The sequence below is a fragment of the Lycium ferocissimum genome, chromosome 4, assembly GCF_029784015.1.
Source record: "Lycium ferocissimum isolate CSIRO_LF1 chromosome 4, AGI_CSIRO_Lferr_CH_V1, whole genome shotgun sequence".
In the NCBI taxonomy this organism is placed as follows: domain Eukaryota; kingdom Viridiplantae; phylum Streptophyta; class Magnoliopsida; order Solanales; family Solanaceae; genus Lycium; species Lycium ferocissimum.
The window spans coordinates 35,813,915-35,835,469 of NC_081345.1; the positions used below are offsets into that span (position 1 = coordinate 35,813,915).

A 21,555-nucleotide genomic window follows, 5' to 3' on the forward strand; every position below is an offset into this window, starting at 1 on the left:
GAACTTGAAAAGTCAAAAGTGAACAAGTAAAAGTGCACGGAGGAAATAAATGTGTTGGAGAATTAAAATTAAAGTGCATTAAGTTCATACGTGATAAGAGAATAAATATTCAGTACTATGACATATGTCCACGTGGGATAAAAAAGTTATTCAGTAACATGGTCAAGTAATATGGGACGGAGGAAGTACTTCATTTATTAATTCTTAATAAACTTGAAAAGTCAAAAGTCAACAAGTACAAGTGCACGGAGGAAATAAATGTGTCGGAGAATTAAAATTGAAGTGCATACGTGTATATATGAGAAGAGATAAATATTCAATATTATGACATATGTCCACGTGAGATAAAAAAGTAGTTGGTTAAACTGTACAATTTATATAGCTTGTGGTACAAATTTGTATTGCTATGTTAGTCCTCTCTTATATATATATATATATATATATATATATATATATATATATATATATATATATATATATATATATATATATATATATATATATATATATATATATATAATATAATAAATAAATAGAATAGAAATTTGTGTAGGAGAATTAAAATTGAAGCGCATGCGTACGTCTATACGTGAGAAGAGAATAAATATTCGACAAACGGAAAAAAGTCAAAATTGAACAAGTAAAAGTGCATGGAGGAAATAAATGTGTCGAAGAATTAAAATTAAAGTGCATACGTCTATACATGAGAAGGGAATAAATATTAAGTACTATAACATATGTCCACGTGAGATAAAAAAATAGTTGAGTAAAGTGTGCAAGTTATATAGCTTATGGTACAAGCATTAATTGCATGTACAAGTTGTAAAGCTTTTGGTACAAGTTGATGAAGCTGTGTTAGTCCTCCTTTGACACTTATATATAATAGAAAGGCTTAATGTATATGCAGCCCCCCTAAACTTGTCACTTTTTTCCATTTTTACGCTTAAATAATTGTTGTTCTATCGAACCCACGAACTCGTCCCGAGTGTGTCTATCAAACCCTCTAAGTATGATTTTATTAGAAGCAAAAAATAAATTGTGGTAATGAAGGTAAAGTAATATGTTAGACGTGTGGTAAAAAGCTATTCTTTAGGTCATGGATGTGTCGGTTTTGTAGCCTTTCATCACTTTTAATTAAGAATTTACTCTTTTTTTTCCTCTCAACTGTTGCTAATCTTAGCTAAAAAATAGCATAATTAAATTAGAATATATGTTAGCATGTTGCTACATTGAAGATATTTACTATGTAAGTCAGATTGTGTTTGTTAGACACATTTGAGGACGAGTTCAGGGGTTTAATAGGAACAACACTTAATTAAGGTGCCAAAATGAAAAAAAGAAACAAGTTCAGGGGCTGCATATGCATTAAGCCTAATAGAAATATATATGTATCATGCCAAAGTTAGCAAAAGTGATGAAATTCAACTAATATATTAAAAGAAAAAGGACACAAGCATTAACTTAATAGAAAAGTAGAAATTGACACATGACTAAAAAAAGATGTCACTCATATTTATTATTCGTAGCCAGAAAGAAAAAAACTATTACTATTTCCCTTAAAATATTAAAAACACTGCAGAACAGCAAAAGACTCGCTATTTTCTAATTGGCGAGTCATGTCATATTAAAGTCCCATTTTTTAATAATAAACCTATTTAACTCATGTAGTACATCCTACACATTTGACCCAACTCATGTCTTACCCGAAAATGACCTTGTTAAAAAGATTCAAACATGGAGCTGTTAAAAAGATTCAAACATGGAGCCTTGATTAATTTTTTGCTTTTCAAACTTCAAGCAATTTCCAAGATAGGCTTTTAGTTTTCTTTCGAGCAACGAGATATCTTTCTCCAAGAAGAGAAATAATTATAGCAGAAGTCTTTATATGGAGTACTCAGTACTGACACTGAAGTCGATTTGGTTGTTGGTAATATTGAATTATTGATTATGGACTTACTCCTATTACTTAGTACTACTAATAACTTTTGTGATTTTCAAATAGACTTCTCCTACTACTTAGAGCCGTTTGGATTGGCTTATAGGAAAAGGCATTTGCGAACATAATTCTAAAAAAAATAAGTTGGGAGTAGTCCAACTTATTTTTTTAGACTTATAATTTGTTTTCGACTTATAAAATCTTTTAGATAAACCAAGTTAAAAATGGGTCGATTTTTTTTGACCATTTTTAGACAAAAAATAGCTTATAATTAGTGCCCAAAACTGACCAAAAAAAAAAGCTTGAAAACTTTTTATAAAAACTTATAAAATCCAAACGGGCTCTTAGTACTACTACTACCATCTCTTTGTATTTATTAGTATAATATAAAACATTGGACCCCTCTCTCTCTCTCTCTCCAAAACTGTCCATGTCCATCTACTTCCATGTCCCAATCTCACAATCTGACCCTATACATCATCTTCTACCTTTCCACCTCTCCTTCCTCTTGTGATTCCTGATACGTAAAAGAGTGAGTTGCCATTTTCTGATAAAGAAATTGACGATGCGGTTGGATTTCGGCTATAAAATGAAATCTCAACTCGTCGGACTAAACCATCAAACAAATTCATCATGTCAAGCTCAGACGGCAGCGATGAATTTGAAGACAACAGTGAGTATGAGGAAGAGGAAAAATATAGTGAGGAACATGATGAAGATGAGGAACATGAAGATGATGAGGGCGACGAAGATGAACATGAAGATGATGAGGGCGATGAAGATGATGAGGGAGATGATGAGGGTGATGAAGATGAACATGATCCCTATGTAGAAGAGGAGGGGTCACGACTTTTCCGGCTAGCTTATAATGCCGGGATGAGAAACTGCGGTGATATGGTACCTGAGTGGAACTACAAAAATTCGACGACCGCACCTATGCGAATTCAGGTATAGCAAACTTCTGCCTAGTTTTGTGACTTCTTTTTTTTTTTTTTTTTAAATTTCTGTTGGTTGGTAAAATAATTCTCATCGCATTTTTCTTTCAAATATTGATGGATAGTGGAAATGTGCATACTGTGACAATGACTTGGGTGTTCATAGTCTCCATTCCTTAGAGACGATACGCTTCATGTTAGGAACACTCATTTCTCTGGAGAAGTAAGTATAATAAATTGGTCCAACTATAGATTTTACATCCTTCTATTTGTGCATTCTATTGATTTTCAGTTAAATAATTCTCCGAGTTTTTCTTTTTTCTTTTTTTAGTGTCGTTCTTGTTTGCATGACCATTGGGCATTAATGGATGATTCTTACTGCAAATCATGCACTGTCTCCAACGTTCCTCGTCCATACTATGGAGTTTTGATGGCCTTTTGGGTCTCTGGGGCATTGCCGGTTCGTTACGTTAATCCACCTACATTTGCCGTGCCGGTGGTAATTAATATTAGTTTCATAAAAAATTTATGTTTATACTTATTGTTTTAATAAATAAAATTCTCACCTAACTAACTTTGATTTAAGTAGGTTGTCAATGGTGTATCTCACATTTTAGGGAATCTTGTGCTGGGTACTAATGCTACATACGATTTTATGGGTTTGCCGATAGAGAGGAGACCAGTAGTGAGTTTTTTCTCCATCGACTTCTATGATGAGGATAGTTGGGCTGTTGAGGTGGCGGAGTTGGCTGCGGATGAGTCTGGGAGTGATGATGGGGAATGAAAGAGGATGTTGAAGGATTTGATTTGTATGCTCTTAATTAGTAGTAATATTGTTGAGTAAAAGTAACTACTTTTTATAGTACTCTCTTTTGTAATGGAACTTGACATGCTTGGTAATATATGCTTTATATTTAGGAGGAAAGAATCACTATTTTGGTGGACGCCTGTTTATTTTTTTAGTGTTATATACATATTATTTTTCTTTAACTTTGTCATAATTTTTATATATTTTTAACGTCAGATTCGGGCTTACAGTTTAAGCCCACTGCCCATTTACGTCATTAAGGTAAACAAAGCCCAAACCAAATGACTATGTTAAAACAAGTTGGGCAATTCGCAGAATTGCCCTTCTTTGGGGTGGACTTTAAAAAATATTTGAAATGTTTAAAACACCTAACCCCATAGGTTCCAGGTTCGAACCATGGCTCAAAATTTTAAAAAAAATTCGCAATATACGATTTAAATTTCGCTATCGGCATACAGGCAATGAAGGAATTACCAAAATTAACGAGATACTTATCAGGTCGACTTGGCATAAGTATGTGTCCCAAGATAACTTTGATAATTCCTTCTACAAAGTATGTCGGACCAAATGATAAAAGTTTGCCCATTAAAAGAGTAACTTTGTGAAAATTATCAAAGATCTTAGGGTCTACACAATAAATATTTGAGTGATAAGTCATAGCATGTTTTGTTAAATCCCGGAAAGTGGTTCAAAATATTCATCATTCTTGTGGAAGCTTGCTAGGTGTATCACGTGGAGGACAAAAGTTTCGACATTGTGGATAGCATTCGAGTGCTTGATTGACCATCTATAGCTAGCTTACTTACACCGAATTATTGTCTTTGGCTTTATCTAAGATTTACTTCTTGACGGGAATAAACATGCTCTTGTCTTTGGGTGGAAATGGTACAGTAAATCTTTGGTCGAAATGCAATTCATGATGAGGTTGTCACTACATGTGTTAATATTGTTAAGTTTGGATCAATTTTATTTTAATTAGGATGGGCGTAGTTAAAAATTATAATTTTCTTGAATACTTTGCCTTATCCATTGTATCGTATGTAACGATAATTCTTCACATATATGTGGGGGCATACTTTTAATGGGCAAATTTTTATGCGGACCGGCATAACTTTGTGAAGAATTATCAAAGTTATCCAATTCATTCTTTAAAACCTAAGCTCTAGTAATTCTTCTATCATCATTTCTCAACCGAATTTTTTTTAAAATTTTCAACGTCAAAGTGTTCAAAAGGAGATGGGTGTTAATGGTGCCAATTTTAAAGAGAATAGGAAATTTAAAATACCAAAAAGAAGGGCGCTCCGCGCAAAAAAATGAAACAAGTTTACTTAACAAAATATCTTAAAACACCTCCCCGTACCAATTACAATGACTATACTTGATATACAAACATCCAAATTCCAGGCAATGAATGCATATCAATTTTGAACGAGATGCACTATCAAGTCGTCTGTTTACTGTGTAGTAGAAAAATTTCCACTTCTAAGAAGTAACCGAATGAACCCCTTCCAAAGAGCAGTAAACTCAAGATCTACACAATAACACAAGCGAACGGTGTAAATAATATTCACTTTTTTTTGTGTTTTTTATTGAAACTTTTCCTAAACTATCAGAGATAGTTAAAACACCCTGAACACGCTAGACTACATGTTTGGCCTCAATCACCAAAACGCGCGTGAAGCATAATTTTCTCTGAAAATTTCGTCCATTTGGCGTATGTAACGGCTATATATGAGCAGACTCATTATTTTTTGTAATTTTCCAATTCATTCTTTAAAACCCTAAGCTCTCCCACTTCTTCTTCATCATTTCTCAACCACTTTTCTTCATTCAACGTCAAAGTGATCAAAAGGAGATGGGAATGGTGCCAATCTGGGAAGAATAGCATTAAAATACCACATGCATTTCACTAATGTATCTCACGACATAATCTCTCACAAACCTAAAAATGGAGAACGTTTGTTGGAGTTAAGAGGACAAATGTAAATCTAATATTTCTTAACGTATGGCTTAACGGCTAAACCGATAATAATATTAGTGCTTTTACTGATTTAGATAGATAAGACTGCTACTAAGCTTGCCCGTTTTCATTTTACAACGATGTGGATGTTTGTTATGATTGTCCTACTCTAAGATGATTCACATTGAACCACAAAAAAACGAGAAAAATCCAAAAAATCTGAGAAAACCCAAGATTCAAAAACCCGACTATTATTGATTTAATTTAGTTTATAAATAGAGAGAATACATAAATCATGACATCTTTTTTCAATAAGCGCAACTTTGCGGGGGTCCTAATAAGTTTTAATCTTGTTTTGGATTTATCACCCTTATTGGCATATTAGTGTATTCACTCTTCAATAGCGCGTAATTCTTCTATGGACTTTACTTTATTTATTTTATTTAATATTTTCTTTTTTCTTATCTTCTTCACCAAGAAGGCCCAATTGGTTACCCTTTTTTTTATTTTTGTTTTTTCCTCTGTTTCTTCAAGATAGTTCTTCTATGGACTTTTCCGAATCGTCCTTATTCTTTGTCTTTTTTTGCTTTTGATTTTTGTTATGGAGCTTGGGGTAAGTCATTGGAGATGGAATGGTGGTTTGAAGGTGATTTCTAATTTTCAAAGTTTGATTTGGTGATGGTTAATGCTATTTTGATTGGAGATGGAATGGTGGTTCTTCCAATTCTGGCCGGTTTGAAAAACAATACTTTTGTTTTCTATCTTATTCTCTTTTTTTTTTTTTTTTAGTCGGGTTCATTAATTTTTTTTCCCTCCTAAAAATGGAGGTTGAAAGTGGTGAGGTTAAGGGATATTGATTTGGGGGTAAGAAGTTGGATAGATGTCGATTTAAATTTCAAATTTGGTTTGGTGCTAATTTTAATTATTTGGTGGTGGTTTGGCAACTTTCGGTGGTGCTATGGTGGAATTGGTGGTGCAGTGGTGGTGATGGGGTGGCTAAGGTGGGGGGAACTTCTATAGAAGTTGAGGTGAAGAAGAAGGGGGGAAAGAAAAATAAAAGAAAAGGAATCAAATAGGAAAAATAAAAAATCAAAAAATTTAAAAATCAATTTGACACGTGGCAAGTGATGATTGGTGCGTGAGTTGCACAGATCTGCTTATACTTGGGGTTGATCGAAAAAGGGTGAATATATACTATTTTGAAGTTGTTAAAAGCGGGGGGGGGGGGGTCATAGGACCCCCTGAAGTTAAAGGTGTCTTATTGGAAAAAAAGTGTCATCATTAGGGGGTACTTATGTATTCTCTCTTTATAAATATCGAAATCCCACACCTTTGATTTGGTTTGGCAAAGAGAAAAACCAAACCAACCTGGCCTATCTACATTCCTAACCAGGATAGAAAACCTCACCCTTTAAATAAATTTATAACTTTGAAGTTTTATATTATCATTTATTTAATAATTTTAACGATATTCCTTTTATCTGACTGGGATTTGATCGAAAAAGAACTTCAATATGTAACTTTGATTATTATATTAATTGCAATGACAGAAGACGTTAAAATAAATACAGAAAATGATTTTTAAAAAAATGCATTTAACCTATCGGATTTGTTCTGCGTACTTTAAGAAGCTAATTGACTAACAGAAAACAATCATAAACAGATCTGATAGTTTAGGAACATTTTAGGCCCTTCGTTTATTTGTTCATGTCATAGTTTTACATTTTAAACTATATCATTTACCCAACAGTTTTACTGCTGGAATAAGTGGAAATACCAAGAGAAAATATTTACCCATTTGAGAGTGTGTCAAAACCATACAAGGTAAAATGTAAAGATATATAAAAGAAAACAGGGCCAAAAGGGAACCAATATTTTAACGATAGCAATCATGAAATTATTCCAATAAGTTACGAGCTTCTTTTAATCATTACTCAAAAGATATTGATTTTGATTTAGATATCATCGGATCAAAGATATTATTTGCATACTTCTATAAATTTTAATATTTGAAAAGTGTGAAAACTGTAAAATTATTAGCAGCTCGATGCGTGATGTATTCTAAACATACCGAAATATCTCAGAAAGTGTGGAAGAGTCCTCAAATAGTTTGCCCAAACATTTTTATCACAGAAATCAAAAGGTTGTTAATTATAACATTTTTCAGATACCACAATGAATAAACAAACATCAATAGGTTTGTAAATTTTTTCACGTCCTTCCGAACACACAGTTAACAAAGCTACTAGGCTATAGAATATGCTATAAGGGCAATCCAATAGTCTCATTTACTGGGACATTGAAACACTAAGCAAAAAACCACAAAGATTTAAGAGGAAGGCCACAGTCACTGAGCCATCAAATGAATACTCTGGCAACCATGAATAACTACAAAAGACATGGTTGCCCAATCCTTGCTACGAAGCCTTGAATGAAAACTATGCAAAATCAACAACTATCAAATATAACGCGGTTGCAACTTCCGATAATCATGCCCTTAAATTTTAGAATCAAACAATTCTCACCCAAAGATAACAAGAACTGAAACATTTGGCACAATTGAAATAACCAAATCCACTTTGTCAACAAAATTTCAAAACAAGACCTAGAAAACTGAACTTCAAACAAGTCTGTGATATATAGTCTCCAAATGAACTTAAAAGATAAGGTAAAACGAGCATTTGGGATATGGATCATCACCAACATGCCTACTTCTAAAGTACTCATTCTTCTTCAACAATTGTACCCTTCTCACTGACGTAGATACCATCAAGAAACTTTCGGATATCCTTGTTCTTCACATGGCATTTCTGTAAACAAAATAAAGCATTGAAAAGTTAAATAACCCGAAGTCATCATATTCATTGTGAATCGATTTAATATGCATGCAAACTTTGAATGTTCAATGTTGGCAGAGAGAACATAGGGATTACTTGGTTAATGAGAGCTGCAGAGCGAGAGACAAGCTCAATGTCATTTCCATCCAATACAAGCTCATCCTTAACCTTCTCAGATCGAAGAACTGTTACCCCATCAAGCATGTCAACTTTCCTAACCTGAAACAGTCATCAACAAACCAGTTAATCTCCAAGCACTATACGAATGTGCAGTCAAGGATACAAGGTCATTGCAATATGTAGTAAGCTTCTGGTAAAAAGGGAATTTCACTCAGAAAATAGAGATAAAATCGTAAGAATCACAAACAGAAATGAAACAAAATTCCAACTTAAACCATTAGAGTAACCTAGCCAAAATAGGATCCTAATTGAAAGCTTGTTTTTACTTATACTGAAACGTGATTCCTTCAGATTACACAAAACAAGCTATGATAATCACATTGCTTTCTCTCATAAATAACCAACGTTTAATTCATCTTTAGTCTCAAGGTCCTAAACCTACCTGAAAAAAACTATTCTCTGTCATATTTATTTAAAATCCAAGAAATACTAATTGCAAACTTTCGACCAACAATAATGACTAAAGTAGTTTGCGACCTATAAATTAATATAATCCTGCCATTCCTTTTTTGGACAAGTACAGTCTATCAATTTTCCTCTTCTGTAATTTATGTTTGACAATAACTCCAAAGCACATCATCTCTCATTTCCTTGACTTGTGTTTGACATTACTAAGAAGGACCAACAGACTGTCAGTCTTGCAAAAGCCGAATTACAACTAAATCTTAAAAAAATTATGCACAAGGATCACATAATATAATCTAATTTTTATATAAAACTGATCCATAAGATTCATATATCCATTTGTGTATAATCTAGTTTATCGGGACGGGATATGCGCTCTACATGAATTATTTATACAACACAAAAACGCACGGCAGACATACATTTAATTGGAAAAAAAAAACAGATCACATATTATAAGCTCATATAAACAAACTAAATCAAATCATTTCACTAGTTTAAAAATCTTCAGAAAAAAAAACAAATATGAAAAAGAAATTTACCCTTTTCTCGCCGAGAAAGTTACGGATTTCAATGGACTTGTTACCACCAGTAATGGAAGCATTGATAGGAAAGTGAGCATACACAAACCTCATCTTGTACCTATACCCCTTAGTAACACCAGTGATAAGATTCTGAACATGGCTAAGTGCTGTACGGATAGCAGCAGTTGTTTTACGAGATCCAAACCAAGCTTCAACCTTCAATTTCTTCTGTCCAGTTTCCTCATCTTTGATTAGTTGAAAATCCAGATTGAGATGCTTGAAGTTACGGACGAGTTTGCCCCTTGGTCCTTCAACTTCGATTTGCTTTGCTTTCACCTTGATGGTGATTCCGTCTGGGATATCCATGGTTTCTGAGGACAGAATAGTCTTCATCTTGGCTGAATTTCTTGAGACAAGTGTGTGAATGTGGTGATCGCTAAAACCCTAGCAGCGATTGTGAAGCTTTAGAGGAAGAGGTCTTTAATATGCTGCTATGCTACTTATTGAAACCCTAGCTGCTATGGGCCGAATTATTATGAGTGTTATGAGAGCCAACCCAATAAATAGGCCCGTGTGCCCAACTCCTTCACCGGCCCATTTTATATGTTCGCTTCATTGATGCGGATTGTCCTTCAAAACCACTGGTCTTTAATTTTTAGCTCTCATATTGGTGGTCTTTAATTTTTGTCTTTCGCCTAATACCCCAAGGTTCTGGATTCGAACTCCAGTTCATTAAAAAAAAAAAAATTGCAAGGCAGAGTTTTGCCTGTAGGTAGAATTTTGCATTCAAGTATAAGGCAAAACTTTGCCTTAACGGAGAGTTTTGACATTCCTGAAGGCAAAACTCTACCTTAACATTAAGGTAGAGTTTGCCTCAAAACTCTACCTGATCAGATAGAGTTTGACTGCAAACTCTACCTTAAGGTAGAGTTTCAAACTCTGCCTGCAAATCCAAACTCTACCTTGCAATTTTTTTAAAATTTTTGACTGAGCGGGGGTTCAAATCCGAAATCAAGAGGTTCTAACGAAGGGCAAAAATTAAAGGCCACCAATTTAATGGACAAAAATTAAAGACCACCCCAAAATAAGGGCATTCCTGCGAATTGCCCTGTTTGTTTAAGCCATATTTTGCCTTTTCTTTTGGGCAAGTTATGGTCCGTCGATCAAAAATAATTACATTATATATATTGTTATATATAAAATATACATAAATTATACATCTGTTAGCTTTAATTTTAGGTGTTGTACAAAGTCATAATTTTTTTTTGAAGCATTTCAATTGAGTCTAATATAAATATATTCTTTCGTATAAAAGTAACTACATAAAGGAAGTTTCTTTTGTGTGAACAAGGAAAAGACGTATATGTATTCGGTGTTTATATTAACTCAATTTTGGAAGAGCATTTGTCACATATCAAAGTGAGCTAATTTGTGTGTATAGAAGAATTAATTTTAGAAGACAACATTTAGGTTTATTTGTGCATTAGGACCTTTAAACAGTTTGGTGTTTGGTTTGGTTTGTTATTCGGCATAAGTTGTGTAGTAACTAATTCGGTCGGTATAAGTTCCGTAGAAATAAAGTTTTACCGGATAAACTTATTTCTATAGAACTGTGTCGGACATGGCATAGTTTCTATGTTACTTTGCCCAATAAGGCATAGTTTCTATGAAACACTGTCTTGCGAAATTAGGTCATAGATCCAAATTTCTTTTTATTTTTCAATGTCAGGGAGATTTTCGGCCACCTTTTCTTTACTTGAAGTGCCGAAGGCCAAAAATTAAAGACCATCTCAAGATCGGGTATTTGTGCGAATTGTTATGTAGAAATAAAAGCATAACCTACCCGTTTACTGGCCTTTGCAAGTACATGATTGATTGTTTTGCACAGATTGTTCTTCAAAGGTGTTGGTCCTTAATTTTTGTCCCTTAAATTTCCGGTCTTTAATTTTGTCATTCGCTTAAAAAAGTGGCTGAAATATCCTGAGGTTCTGGGTTCGAACCCTCGCTCAGTAAAAAAAAAAAAAGAAAGAATTCGCAAGGCAAGACTTCGTGAAATTTTTGCCTTGGGGCAAAAGTTTGCATTACGAAATTTTGCAAGGTAGATTTTTTTTTTTTTCAGTCCGCTGGAATGGCCTAACTTTTACCCGAATAGGCCTAATTTTGCTACGAAATTCTGCCTAGAGATTTTTTTTTTTTACTAGAGCTGGAGTTTGAATTCGGAAGCTGGGAATATTTTAGGCGAATGACAAAAATTAAAGACCAACAATTTGAGGGACGAGAATTAAAAACCATCCCCGAATCAGTACCATCGCGCAAATTGCCCTACGTGATTTAGTCCATGGGCTCAATGGTTTGTTGAGCCCATTGAGTCTGTAATCATATTTCGTGGACTTGAACTAAAAGCTGTGTCATACGTACGCTTTGATCAAAGTTTGAGCCCATAACAAATTTAATGGACTTTAACACATACAGCAACACATGTTTTGATCAAGGGGTAAGGGGAATATACAATCCACACATCTAGTTTGCAGTCGATGTAGCCCATTGTATTATTAGTGTATGAAAAATATATATGTTTTGTATAGTTTTATTTAAGTTGCTCAACTTCTTTTGTAACTTTACATATACATCCTTATACACTATTATACATTCTTATTCACTATATATAATGTATAAATAATGTATATGCTTTGTATAACAATGTATAAATATTGTATAACTATGTATATATAAATAAAATAAAAAGGACAGCCCGGTTCACAAAGCTCCTGCTATGCGCGAGGTCCGCGGAAGGGCCGAACCACAAGCGTCTATTGTACGCAGCCTTACCCTGCATTTCTGCAAGGAGCTATTTCCACGGCTTGAGCCCGCAACTCCTAGTCACATGTCAGCAACTTTACCAGTTACGCTAAGGCTCCCCTTCATTGTATAACTATGTATAAACAGTGTATTTCTTTGGGGACTCAAATATTCCTCTCAAACACCATCATATCTCAATTTGTACACCACCATCCACCATATCTCAATTTGTACACCAGCTTCCACCATATCTCCATTAATAGTTGTTATTGAGCTAAATCTAATGGAGCTGCTAGTTTGAGAAGGAATTCGTGGGTAAGAGTAAAATCATAATTGTTGGCTTTTTAATCCTTTGGAATGTTTGAAATCTGAGATTTGTGTTAAGATTTTGACAGCGTGTTATTTAAAGCTGATAATCTTTGCTTGGGCGAACCTAAGTCTGAAATTTGAAGCCGAAACGAAAATGTTTTGGGTTAAAATCTAAAGAACTACATGTTGCTTTTTTGAACTTCTGTGAAATTTCAGACCTATAAATTTTGCTGCTTAGAATTTGTTGGGTGAATAATTAATATGAAGAAATGAAGTCAAGAGATTCAATCGGAGCTTAAAATTGCTAATGGAGCAGAGAGAGCGAGAGGAGGGGGGGGGGGGGAGTGCGAGGGGAGAACGAGAGTGGAAGAGAGACATATAGAGGAAAGAAGAAAATTAGGTGTTGGACTAAACTGGTAAATACAAGAAAGTTGGGTTAAATTTGGTTAACTAGATAACCGAACAGTATCTCCATGTAATTATCTCTTTAATTAGAGCTTGAACCTCTAATAGTTTTATGGACCTATCATGGACCTTGACGTTAACTTGTCTGCCAAAAAAAAAAAAAAATAGCCTCTTCTGTCGACTATTGGCACTATTTTTTGTCAAAAAAAGTATTTTACTTTCATTTTTGCAAATCCTGTGGTTTCGGGAAATTGACACATAAGTACAAGTCTTTCATAGAATTGGCATTCTTTTAACCGAAAAGTGATAGCAAATTTTAAGCCTAAAAAAATTGGCACTATGTAGCCAAAATTTTCATCCGTATATTTTGCCTGAGCAAAAATGGGGAGAATATTTTTCTTTTATCACGTTATTGTATCCTTAAAATTAGGTATTTAATCTTTCTTTCTTCTTCGGTTACAGGAAATCTCTAAAATTAGAGATCCAATTATTCATGATGTCCTTTTTTATTTGGAGGAAGTATTAGTTTAAAATACTCTAATTTTTTTTTTCTTATTTCACCTGAGATGGATTCAATTATTTTGTTTCCCTTATTTCAGAATGTATACATGGTACCTTAAAATATATTTATCAGAATGTATACATGGTACTTTAAAATATATATATATCAGAATGTATATTAATACAAAAATGTATACAGACTAATGTATATGTAATACATTGTTTATTTTTCATGAATTCACAAAATACAAAAAAATACAACATTATATATATATATATATATATATATATATATATATATATATATATATATATATATATTGGGATGTATACATGGTACTGTAAAATATATATTAGAATGTATACATGATACTTCACAATATATATCAGAATGTGTACATGATACTTTAAAATATATATATCAGAATGTATACATGGTACTTCACAATATATATCTAAATGTATACAGTACTTCACAATATATATCAGAATGTATACATGGTACTTCACCATATGACAAATTAAAATACTCTAACTCAGCAAACCGTTCAAAAGCTATATCAAATTTTTTCGGTAATTTTGGAGAATATAGGTATTAAGGTTAAGGGGGGAAAATAAATATCTATATAGATTTTTTGATAAACTACTCAAAATAGATGGAGAGATTAGCGTGTAATGTGGCTTATTTAAGGATAAAAGCATTAAAGGATGAGAGAGAAAATCAGTTATAAATCCTATTTTTTGGTGAACGAATTGGTTGGATAATGCCAAACATTTTAATGAAAATGCATATTTAGTTATGAGATGCCAATTTAAAAAAAATATAGGCTTTTTTATGCCAATTAGTGGCCCACGCTGTCATGCCATGCCAAATCCCCAAAATATTTCCTTAAAGGAGCTCATATATATGTGTTGTCCTACTTTTTTTTGCGCGGATTATCGTTCATTTGGGTGATCTTTAATTTTTATCCTTCAAATTGGTTGTCTTTAAGTTTTCTTTCTTCGCCTGATACACTAAGGTTGTGGGTTCGAACCCCAGGTCAGTTAAAAAAAAAAAAAAAATCGCAAGGCAGAATTTTACAAGGAAGAATTTTACAAGTTTGTCCATGTAAGGCAGAATTTCGGAAGGGCAAAAGTTAAAGACCGCCATTTTGAGGGACAAAAATTAAAGACCACCCCGGGTAAGGACAATCCTGCAAATTGCCCGTTGTCCTAAAACAACTGCAAATTGCCCGTTGTCCTAAAACAATGTTGTGCATGTACTTAGCCCAAATAGTTTGAACAGATCGGCCGTTTAACCACGTGTATGGCCATGAAAAATTAGATCCAAATAAGCTTGAACAGGTCGACTCGACCAATTAGTTCGAAACTGTAGCCCAAATAGGGTAACTCTAATATGACGTGTTTCATTGGATACTTAACAAGATAACTCCATAACTCAAACATGAAGATGGGCTCATGAACTGCTAAGAGATGAGCTTGTGGGCTGTGGAAATGAATGAGCCCATAAATTTGTTCTTTAACATGTGTCCACTTTCATAATTTCATCATACAGGGATACATTAGTTACTCTACTACCTCTATGCAAATTGAAGATATCGTCGACTTTTAAAGATAGACAAATGTGTCATTTTGGTGTTTAATCCCGAGATTGTTGCACATGAAGTATGAAGTAAAAATAACATCATAATTGTGGTATAAAATAATCCTGAAATTGCTAGTTTTGAAATAAAAAAGATCCTATCAAATATGAGATAAACTAATCTCAAACTTAATCTTAGGACTATAATCACTTATCCCTTAAATCAAACTACCCCTTACTCATTCCGAGCTCTGGTTGATAGCTAGTTTCTAGGTTTTACTTTACATAATGTTGCCTAAATTACTAGTGTGCTCTATAAGAATAATGAGTTTCAGACTTGCACGAATAAGAACATTTTATCTACTTGAAGCAAGAGTGTATAAAGGGAAATCTACATGGCATAACTAACTATGGTACATATTTATATTTAGTAGCTATAGTTTAGATTAATTACATCTTATAGCTAAGAGTAGTATGATAAATACAATTAATAGGACATATATATATTTAAAAGGGTCTCTTATTATTATTATTTATAATTTTTGTTAATCTCTGTTCAGAGCTCTCACTAGTCTTTAAGCTTTCTTCTCGGCGAGCTCCCTCCTCACAGGGCCGGCTTTTCTCTCTTCTCCCTCACCGACGTATAATAAAACCAGATCCGAACACGTGGAAAGAAAAAATCCTTACACCGTCTCATTTTTCCATCTCCGTAGTGCAAAATACGCAAACCCGCAATATCCTAAACTCACCATTTTTTAACGTCAAATCTCGGCTTTGTGAGTGGATTAGATGCTTTAAGGCCGAGAATAATGAGTATTAGGAATAGTTTTATTGACTTGGAAGAATTCTTTCATCAAGCTTGTTCTTGTCAAAGAAGATGGGAATGGTAATTGCCCTTCAAGTGGTGTGGGTTTAGGAAATCAGGCGGTGTTCTATGATGTATTCAAATTTTAGTGTATGAACTCTCCTTCACTAAAAAAAAAAAAATTGTATCAACAAGTTGAATACAATATTTTTTATTTATGTTGTTTGAATACCACCTTGATTTTTAAATACAATAAAGTGAATACAATGTAAATAGTATTATAGATGAATACAATCGAGGTTAATACATTTTTGACATGAATACGGTGAGTTGAATACATATGACTTGAATCAAAAAGAATTTTTGAAATTTTTTTATTATTTGTATTCATGAATACTGTTGCTTTATGAATACAATGAGCCATTTTTTGAATACTTTGTAGCTACGCAATTAAATATTTTTGGCAAATTTTAAACCCCCAAAGTGTAGTCATTTATGTAAAATTCCTTTGTTTAAACTAAGGAGTTTTCACACAAAAGTACGATATTCACTTTACGTGATATTAAGTCTAAAGCTGGGCCGGGGCTGATTCGTGTGGAGGGGGTTGGATTGGGTCATTTGCACGATTGCCGTTCAGAGGCACTAGTCTTTAATTTTTGTCCCTCAAATTTTCATTTTAATTTTTTTCCTTTCGCCAATATCCCTGTGTCCAGGTTCAAACCCCATCTCAATAAAAAAAAATTGCGGTTGTAGCAAAATTCAACGTTAGGCCTTTTCGAGTTTTAAATCATGAATAAAAAAAAAAAAAAAAAAAAATTGCCCTATTGACTTATTATATACTTTTAAACGATATATTTTCAGGTTAAATCTTTATATGTGTGAAAATCCAAACTCTAGAGAGTCTTGTGGTTCGCGAAACTAAGGAGTTTTTACTTGCTATATACAGCCTTTACAAGTGCCTTTCAATTAAAAAATGGGTTGGATTCACGTGGACCCACTTTTCACCTTAAATCATGTATAACATTACTATATACTTTTAAAACGTATATTTTTCACCTTAAATCTTTATATGTGTGAAAATCCAAACTCAGAGTCTTGTGGCGCACAGGTTACTTACTATATACACCTTTTACAAAATTAGATCTAGGAATAATTTTTTTCTTTTTTTAGTTTATTCTTTCAGAATTACTAAGTTAATTTGACAGATTGAAATCCCTCTACTCTCTCTTCGTTGTAGAACTTTATATAATTAAACCAAATATTTTTATTAAAAGTTTTATTAGTGGAGGATGTAATATATAATTAACGAGCTCAGCTGAATGCAACATTATTAACACTAAGCATATGTGCGAGAATTACTAAAATCGCAAGAAAATATTAAATTTTGAATTCATGATTTCGAAGGTGCTATGGGTTCAAGGGTAAAACCTAAAAATTCAACCAATTAGATTTTACATTCACCTTTTTTCTAACAGTGCATTCATCTTTTTGAATTGGTGAATCCGCCCACGCTAAGGGAGTTGGCGGCTTAGGAGAATTGAAACAATATATTGTATTCCTGGTTTTGCACTTTAGGATTCAATATATTAGAAAATTAGGGAAAGGGACGGAGAAATAATACCTCATCCAAAGACCCCTTATATTTTTGCTATTAATATGGGTTGAAGTGTTGAACAATACATCACCACTTTTGATACTTCCTTTAAGACGAACTGAAATATTTATAGTAATGATTGTTAAAGGACAAGGGATCAATTTAAATACTTTTGATTATATAGACAGTGACTTGTAAAAATTAATCATAATCTAGGAATGGATCACACCTCTTTTGTAAAAATGTTGTCATTCATTGCGTGAAAGCTCTAAATGATTGTAGCCGCCCTATTATTTTATTGTCGGAGGTTTCGGAGTTTTGACATATATTATTTTTAATTTTGTGGAGGAGAAAAAGTTGAAACGTGGTCATCCTAAAAGACCAATAATATTATGCGAATGAGAATCAAAACGCATGTTGTTCCTCGAAGATTCCTCTTTTCTTTGAATACTTTAAGTTGACATTGACCAAATTCCATTATACAGCTTAAAAAAAATAAAATCAATTGAGCCACAAGGTTGATTAGAAGTACATTCTAGTTTTTTTTTTTTTCCCCGTAAAGTATACTCTAGTTAATATTTCAAATTTCTTTATATTCTAGTTAAGATTTCAAATTTCTTTCTTTTTTGACTATTTTCATGGAGTACTTGTTAGATAGACATGCGAAATTGTTATACAAAATATAAATTTAACAAATATGAAGAATTTAGATTCAAGATTTTGATTCCAAGTAATGTGTGGAGAAAATAATTCAACATAAACTTTTATAATTTGAATAGGAAAATCATATCATAAAGATTTCTTAGAATTTATTTTTAGGTCTTTCTCATATAAGATACAAATATGTTGGGTCATTTGACATAAAACAACAAAAGAAAAAATATATAATGAGCCATAAAACCGGGTTGAGATTTTGTTTTATGAATCATTAAATCACCTTAATTGAAGTAGGCGAGTCTCCTCCTTCTTTTTCTTTCGCTATTTATTAATTGAAACTAATTTATGTACACTAATAATGTAAACTTTTTTACAATAACAATAAATTTTACTTAACTTGTTATAATATATGATCTGTCTTATTTTTAGTTTCATTAATAATAAAATAGAGACCCTACTCTTCATTTACAAACTGGGAGTTGAGAAGGAAGAAACATTTTCCTCGTAATTTATTTTTTCATGAAATGAAGGAAGTGAGAAACATTTTCCTCTTAATTAATTTTTTCATTTTAACAAATAATTTCCTCTTAAATCCTTCCCTTTTTTATGTCCACTTCATCTTCTTTTTTCCAACATCATTGTCATGTGTGATGTGTCCATTAGCTTCTTGAGTCCTCTCTCTCAGAACTCTCATTGTACGGAAACTTTTCAATTAAAAACTTGGGAAGAGGAATTAAAGGGAGAAAAAATAAGAACAAATTTCCTCTTATATTATTCCCCTTTTTAACAAATAATTTATTTTAATCATTCCTTCTTTTTTTTTCCTTCTATTATGCCCAATTAATTTTCTTTTTCTAACATCATTATCATGCGTCCATTTGTTTCTTGTCTCGTCTCTCGATCCTCACATGGTAGGGAATGACTCCACGCTAGTGATCCTTCGTGCCTAAGCCAATAATTCAACTTTCCTCTTCCATTTTTACCGTTTAATACTTAAGTTAATTTTTCACATAGTTATCCAGCTTAAGCTAATTACGGAGTAATAATGTCACTAAAGAATCGTCAAAAGAAGATACAACATGCCACATCACTTATTAAGGTGCCGTTTGGCCATAAAAATTATTCAGTTTTTTCCCGAATTTTTTTTTAACTTTTTTTTGCTTTTGGGCGTTTGGCCATAAATATTCGGAATACAACTTGAAGTTGTATTCCGGAATACCAAAATTAAGAAAAACTTGTTTTTCAATTTTTTTCCACTTTTTTATAACTACATTTCAACAAAAACTACAATTTCAAAAACTATGGCCAAACACAACTTCAACTTTAAAAATTTCAAAAAAAGTGAATTTGTTTTTGGTATTTATGACCGAACGGCACCTAAATTTTCGATTTTTTCAAATGATTATGCAAAGTACATACTCGTAAACTGGTCCAACTACCATCGTTGTAAATGTTGGAGATCAAATTGAAATTGAAACTCTAGAGTAATATCAAGGACAAAATCTAGCAGATTCACGTTTGTCTTTTGAGCTAAGTCCATTTCAATAGCTATGAATGTTCACATGGAAAGTGGACCCTTTGTTGGATGTGTTTGGCTAACAAATATATAAATCTTCTAAGTTTTATGTATGGTTGAGAAATTTCCTATTAACTGGAAAAGTTTCATAGCTTAAGATATTTTCGTCGTTTATTGGTTTGGGAAATTTCCTAAAGAATTGGATAGGATTTATCTTTTATCGATGATCCAGCCAAATCCAAGAAATTTCACATCGATTCGAAACGAAAATGGCCGATAAAAGTTAATTGAATCAAAAAACTAAAAAAATAGACACAAAAAGTCATCTTTAACGCAAAGTATTTTCTTTGCCTTTAAAGGATTTTGTCTCTCCTTTAGCCTTGATAAAAAATCTTTTATTATAGACCCGACATAAAACCCCAACGGGTTCCACCACTGGTGCCCTGCACGATTAAAAAGAAAAATTCAAAATGCCATTAGAGGCATTTTTAAGGTGGTCCCCACTTCATAAAACGTCGTTTTCTATTCATTTTCGTCGGGAAAGTTTAGATTAAGATATTGAAGTCGGAAGCAGATTAAATTTCAATTTTGAAAAAAAGTAAAAATAACGTCTATTTCGATTAAAAACAGCCTCTACAATGTTTGATTAAGGTATTCTACTATGAACTTTTGTTATTATTTTGTTAAATACATTATATAATAAGCATGTTTAACATTTAATTTTGTTAGAAAATCATTTTTTTTTTTTTTTTGTTGTTGATCGTGCTGGGCAGTAGCGTTTTGCTACTATTCCCAATTTTTTTTTTTTTGCTAATTTATTGTTTGTTATATGTTTATGAATTGATAATTTGTTAAATGTTTATGAATTGTTAATTTATTAATTGTTTATGAATTTTTTAATATAGTAATCTACTATTATTTGTAAAATATGTCATTATTAACTAATTAGTTGTTAATTGTTGATTATGAATTGATATTTTGTTAATTGATTATGAATTGTTAAATCTATATTATTTTAAAAGCATGAATATATATGTTAGCTATATTTTATTTTATGTCAACTAGGTAACATAAAAAAAGCGGCCGTGCGCAAAAAAAAATATCTGCGGGGTCGGGGAAAGGTGGACCACGAGGTTATTAATATATCAGCTCACCTTGCATTTACGCAGAGATGTTTCCACGGTTCGAACCGTGACCCTCCTAACGTAAAGAAGCTTTCTGTGATTCAGCGCTCCCCTTCCAACTAGGTAACATATTAAAACAAAAAAGATTAACTACTAAACCTAAATTTGAGAGAACTAGATGAAGCTGGGGCTAAGAACACGATATTTCGATAATTCTGTTCTATGTCAACTAGGTAACATACAAAATAAATAATAAAAGATTATCTACTAAACTTAAAAAAGAATAGTTAAATCTTTTAATATATATGTTCATGGAAATAAAAATTATTATGAATTTCATAAATAGATACGTTAACGATAAAATTCAAAGTTTTAAAAATATGTGGTCGGCGAATATACTCCTTTAGTCTAATTGTATCATATTTGTGTTGGCTATTTTGGTCAACTAAAAAAATATCACATATTCAAAATAGATCTAAGCAAATACTATCAATTTCGATTCCCAAACTAATTAACTAAAAGTTTTTGCCATCACATAATTCAAATCCCCGTGTCCTTACTATCACATATTAAATTTCGTACATTTAATATGACGAAACTTATTCGAAAAATAATTATTTTCTTCCAATATTTGGTTAGAGAGTGAAAATAATTTTTGGAAAAGCTATCTACTAAAGA

At 32.5% G+C, this 21,555-nt stretch overlaps 2 protein-coding genes across 2 annotated transcripts; one reads left to right on the plus strand and one right to left on the minus strand.

Moving 5' to 3' along the window:
- Positions 1 to 2,300: 2,300 nt before the first annotated feature.
- On the plus strand, positions 2,301 to 3,366 carry LOC132054651 (uncharacterized). Its single transcript, XM_059446627.1, has 3 exons — positions 2,301 to 2,884; positions 2,997 to 3,094; positions 3,203 to 3,366. Exons 1-3 carry the CDS (start codon positions 2,570 to 2,572, stop codon positions 3,234 to 3,236), a joined length of 447 nt encoding a protein of 148 aa, XP_059302610.1. The 5' UTR covers positions 2,301 to 2,569; the 3' UTR covers positions 3,237 to 3,366.
- Positions 3,367 to 8,104: 4,738 nt separating this feature from the next.
- Positions 8,105 to 10,055, minus strand: LOC132052602 (large ribosomal subunit protein uL6z/uL6y). The gene is made up of 3 exons (XM_059444213.1): positions 9,604 to 10,055; positions 8,573 to 8,695; positions 8,105 to 8,449 (listed from the first exon to the last, which is right to left on the minus strand). Exons 1-3 carry the CDS (start codon positions 9,976 to 9,978, stop codon positions 8,363 to 8,365), a joined length of 585 nt encoding a protein of 194 aa, XP_059300196.1. The 5' UTR covers positions 9,979 to 10,055; the 3' UTR covers positions 8,105 to 8,362.
- Between the last annotated feature and the right edge of the window lie 11,500 nt (positions 10,056 to 21,555).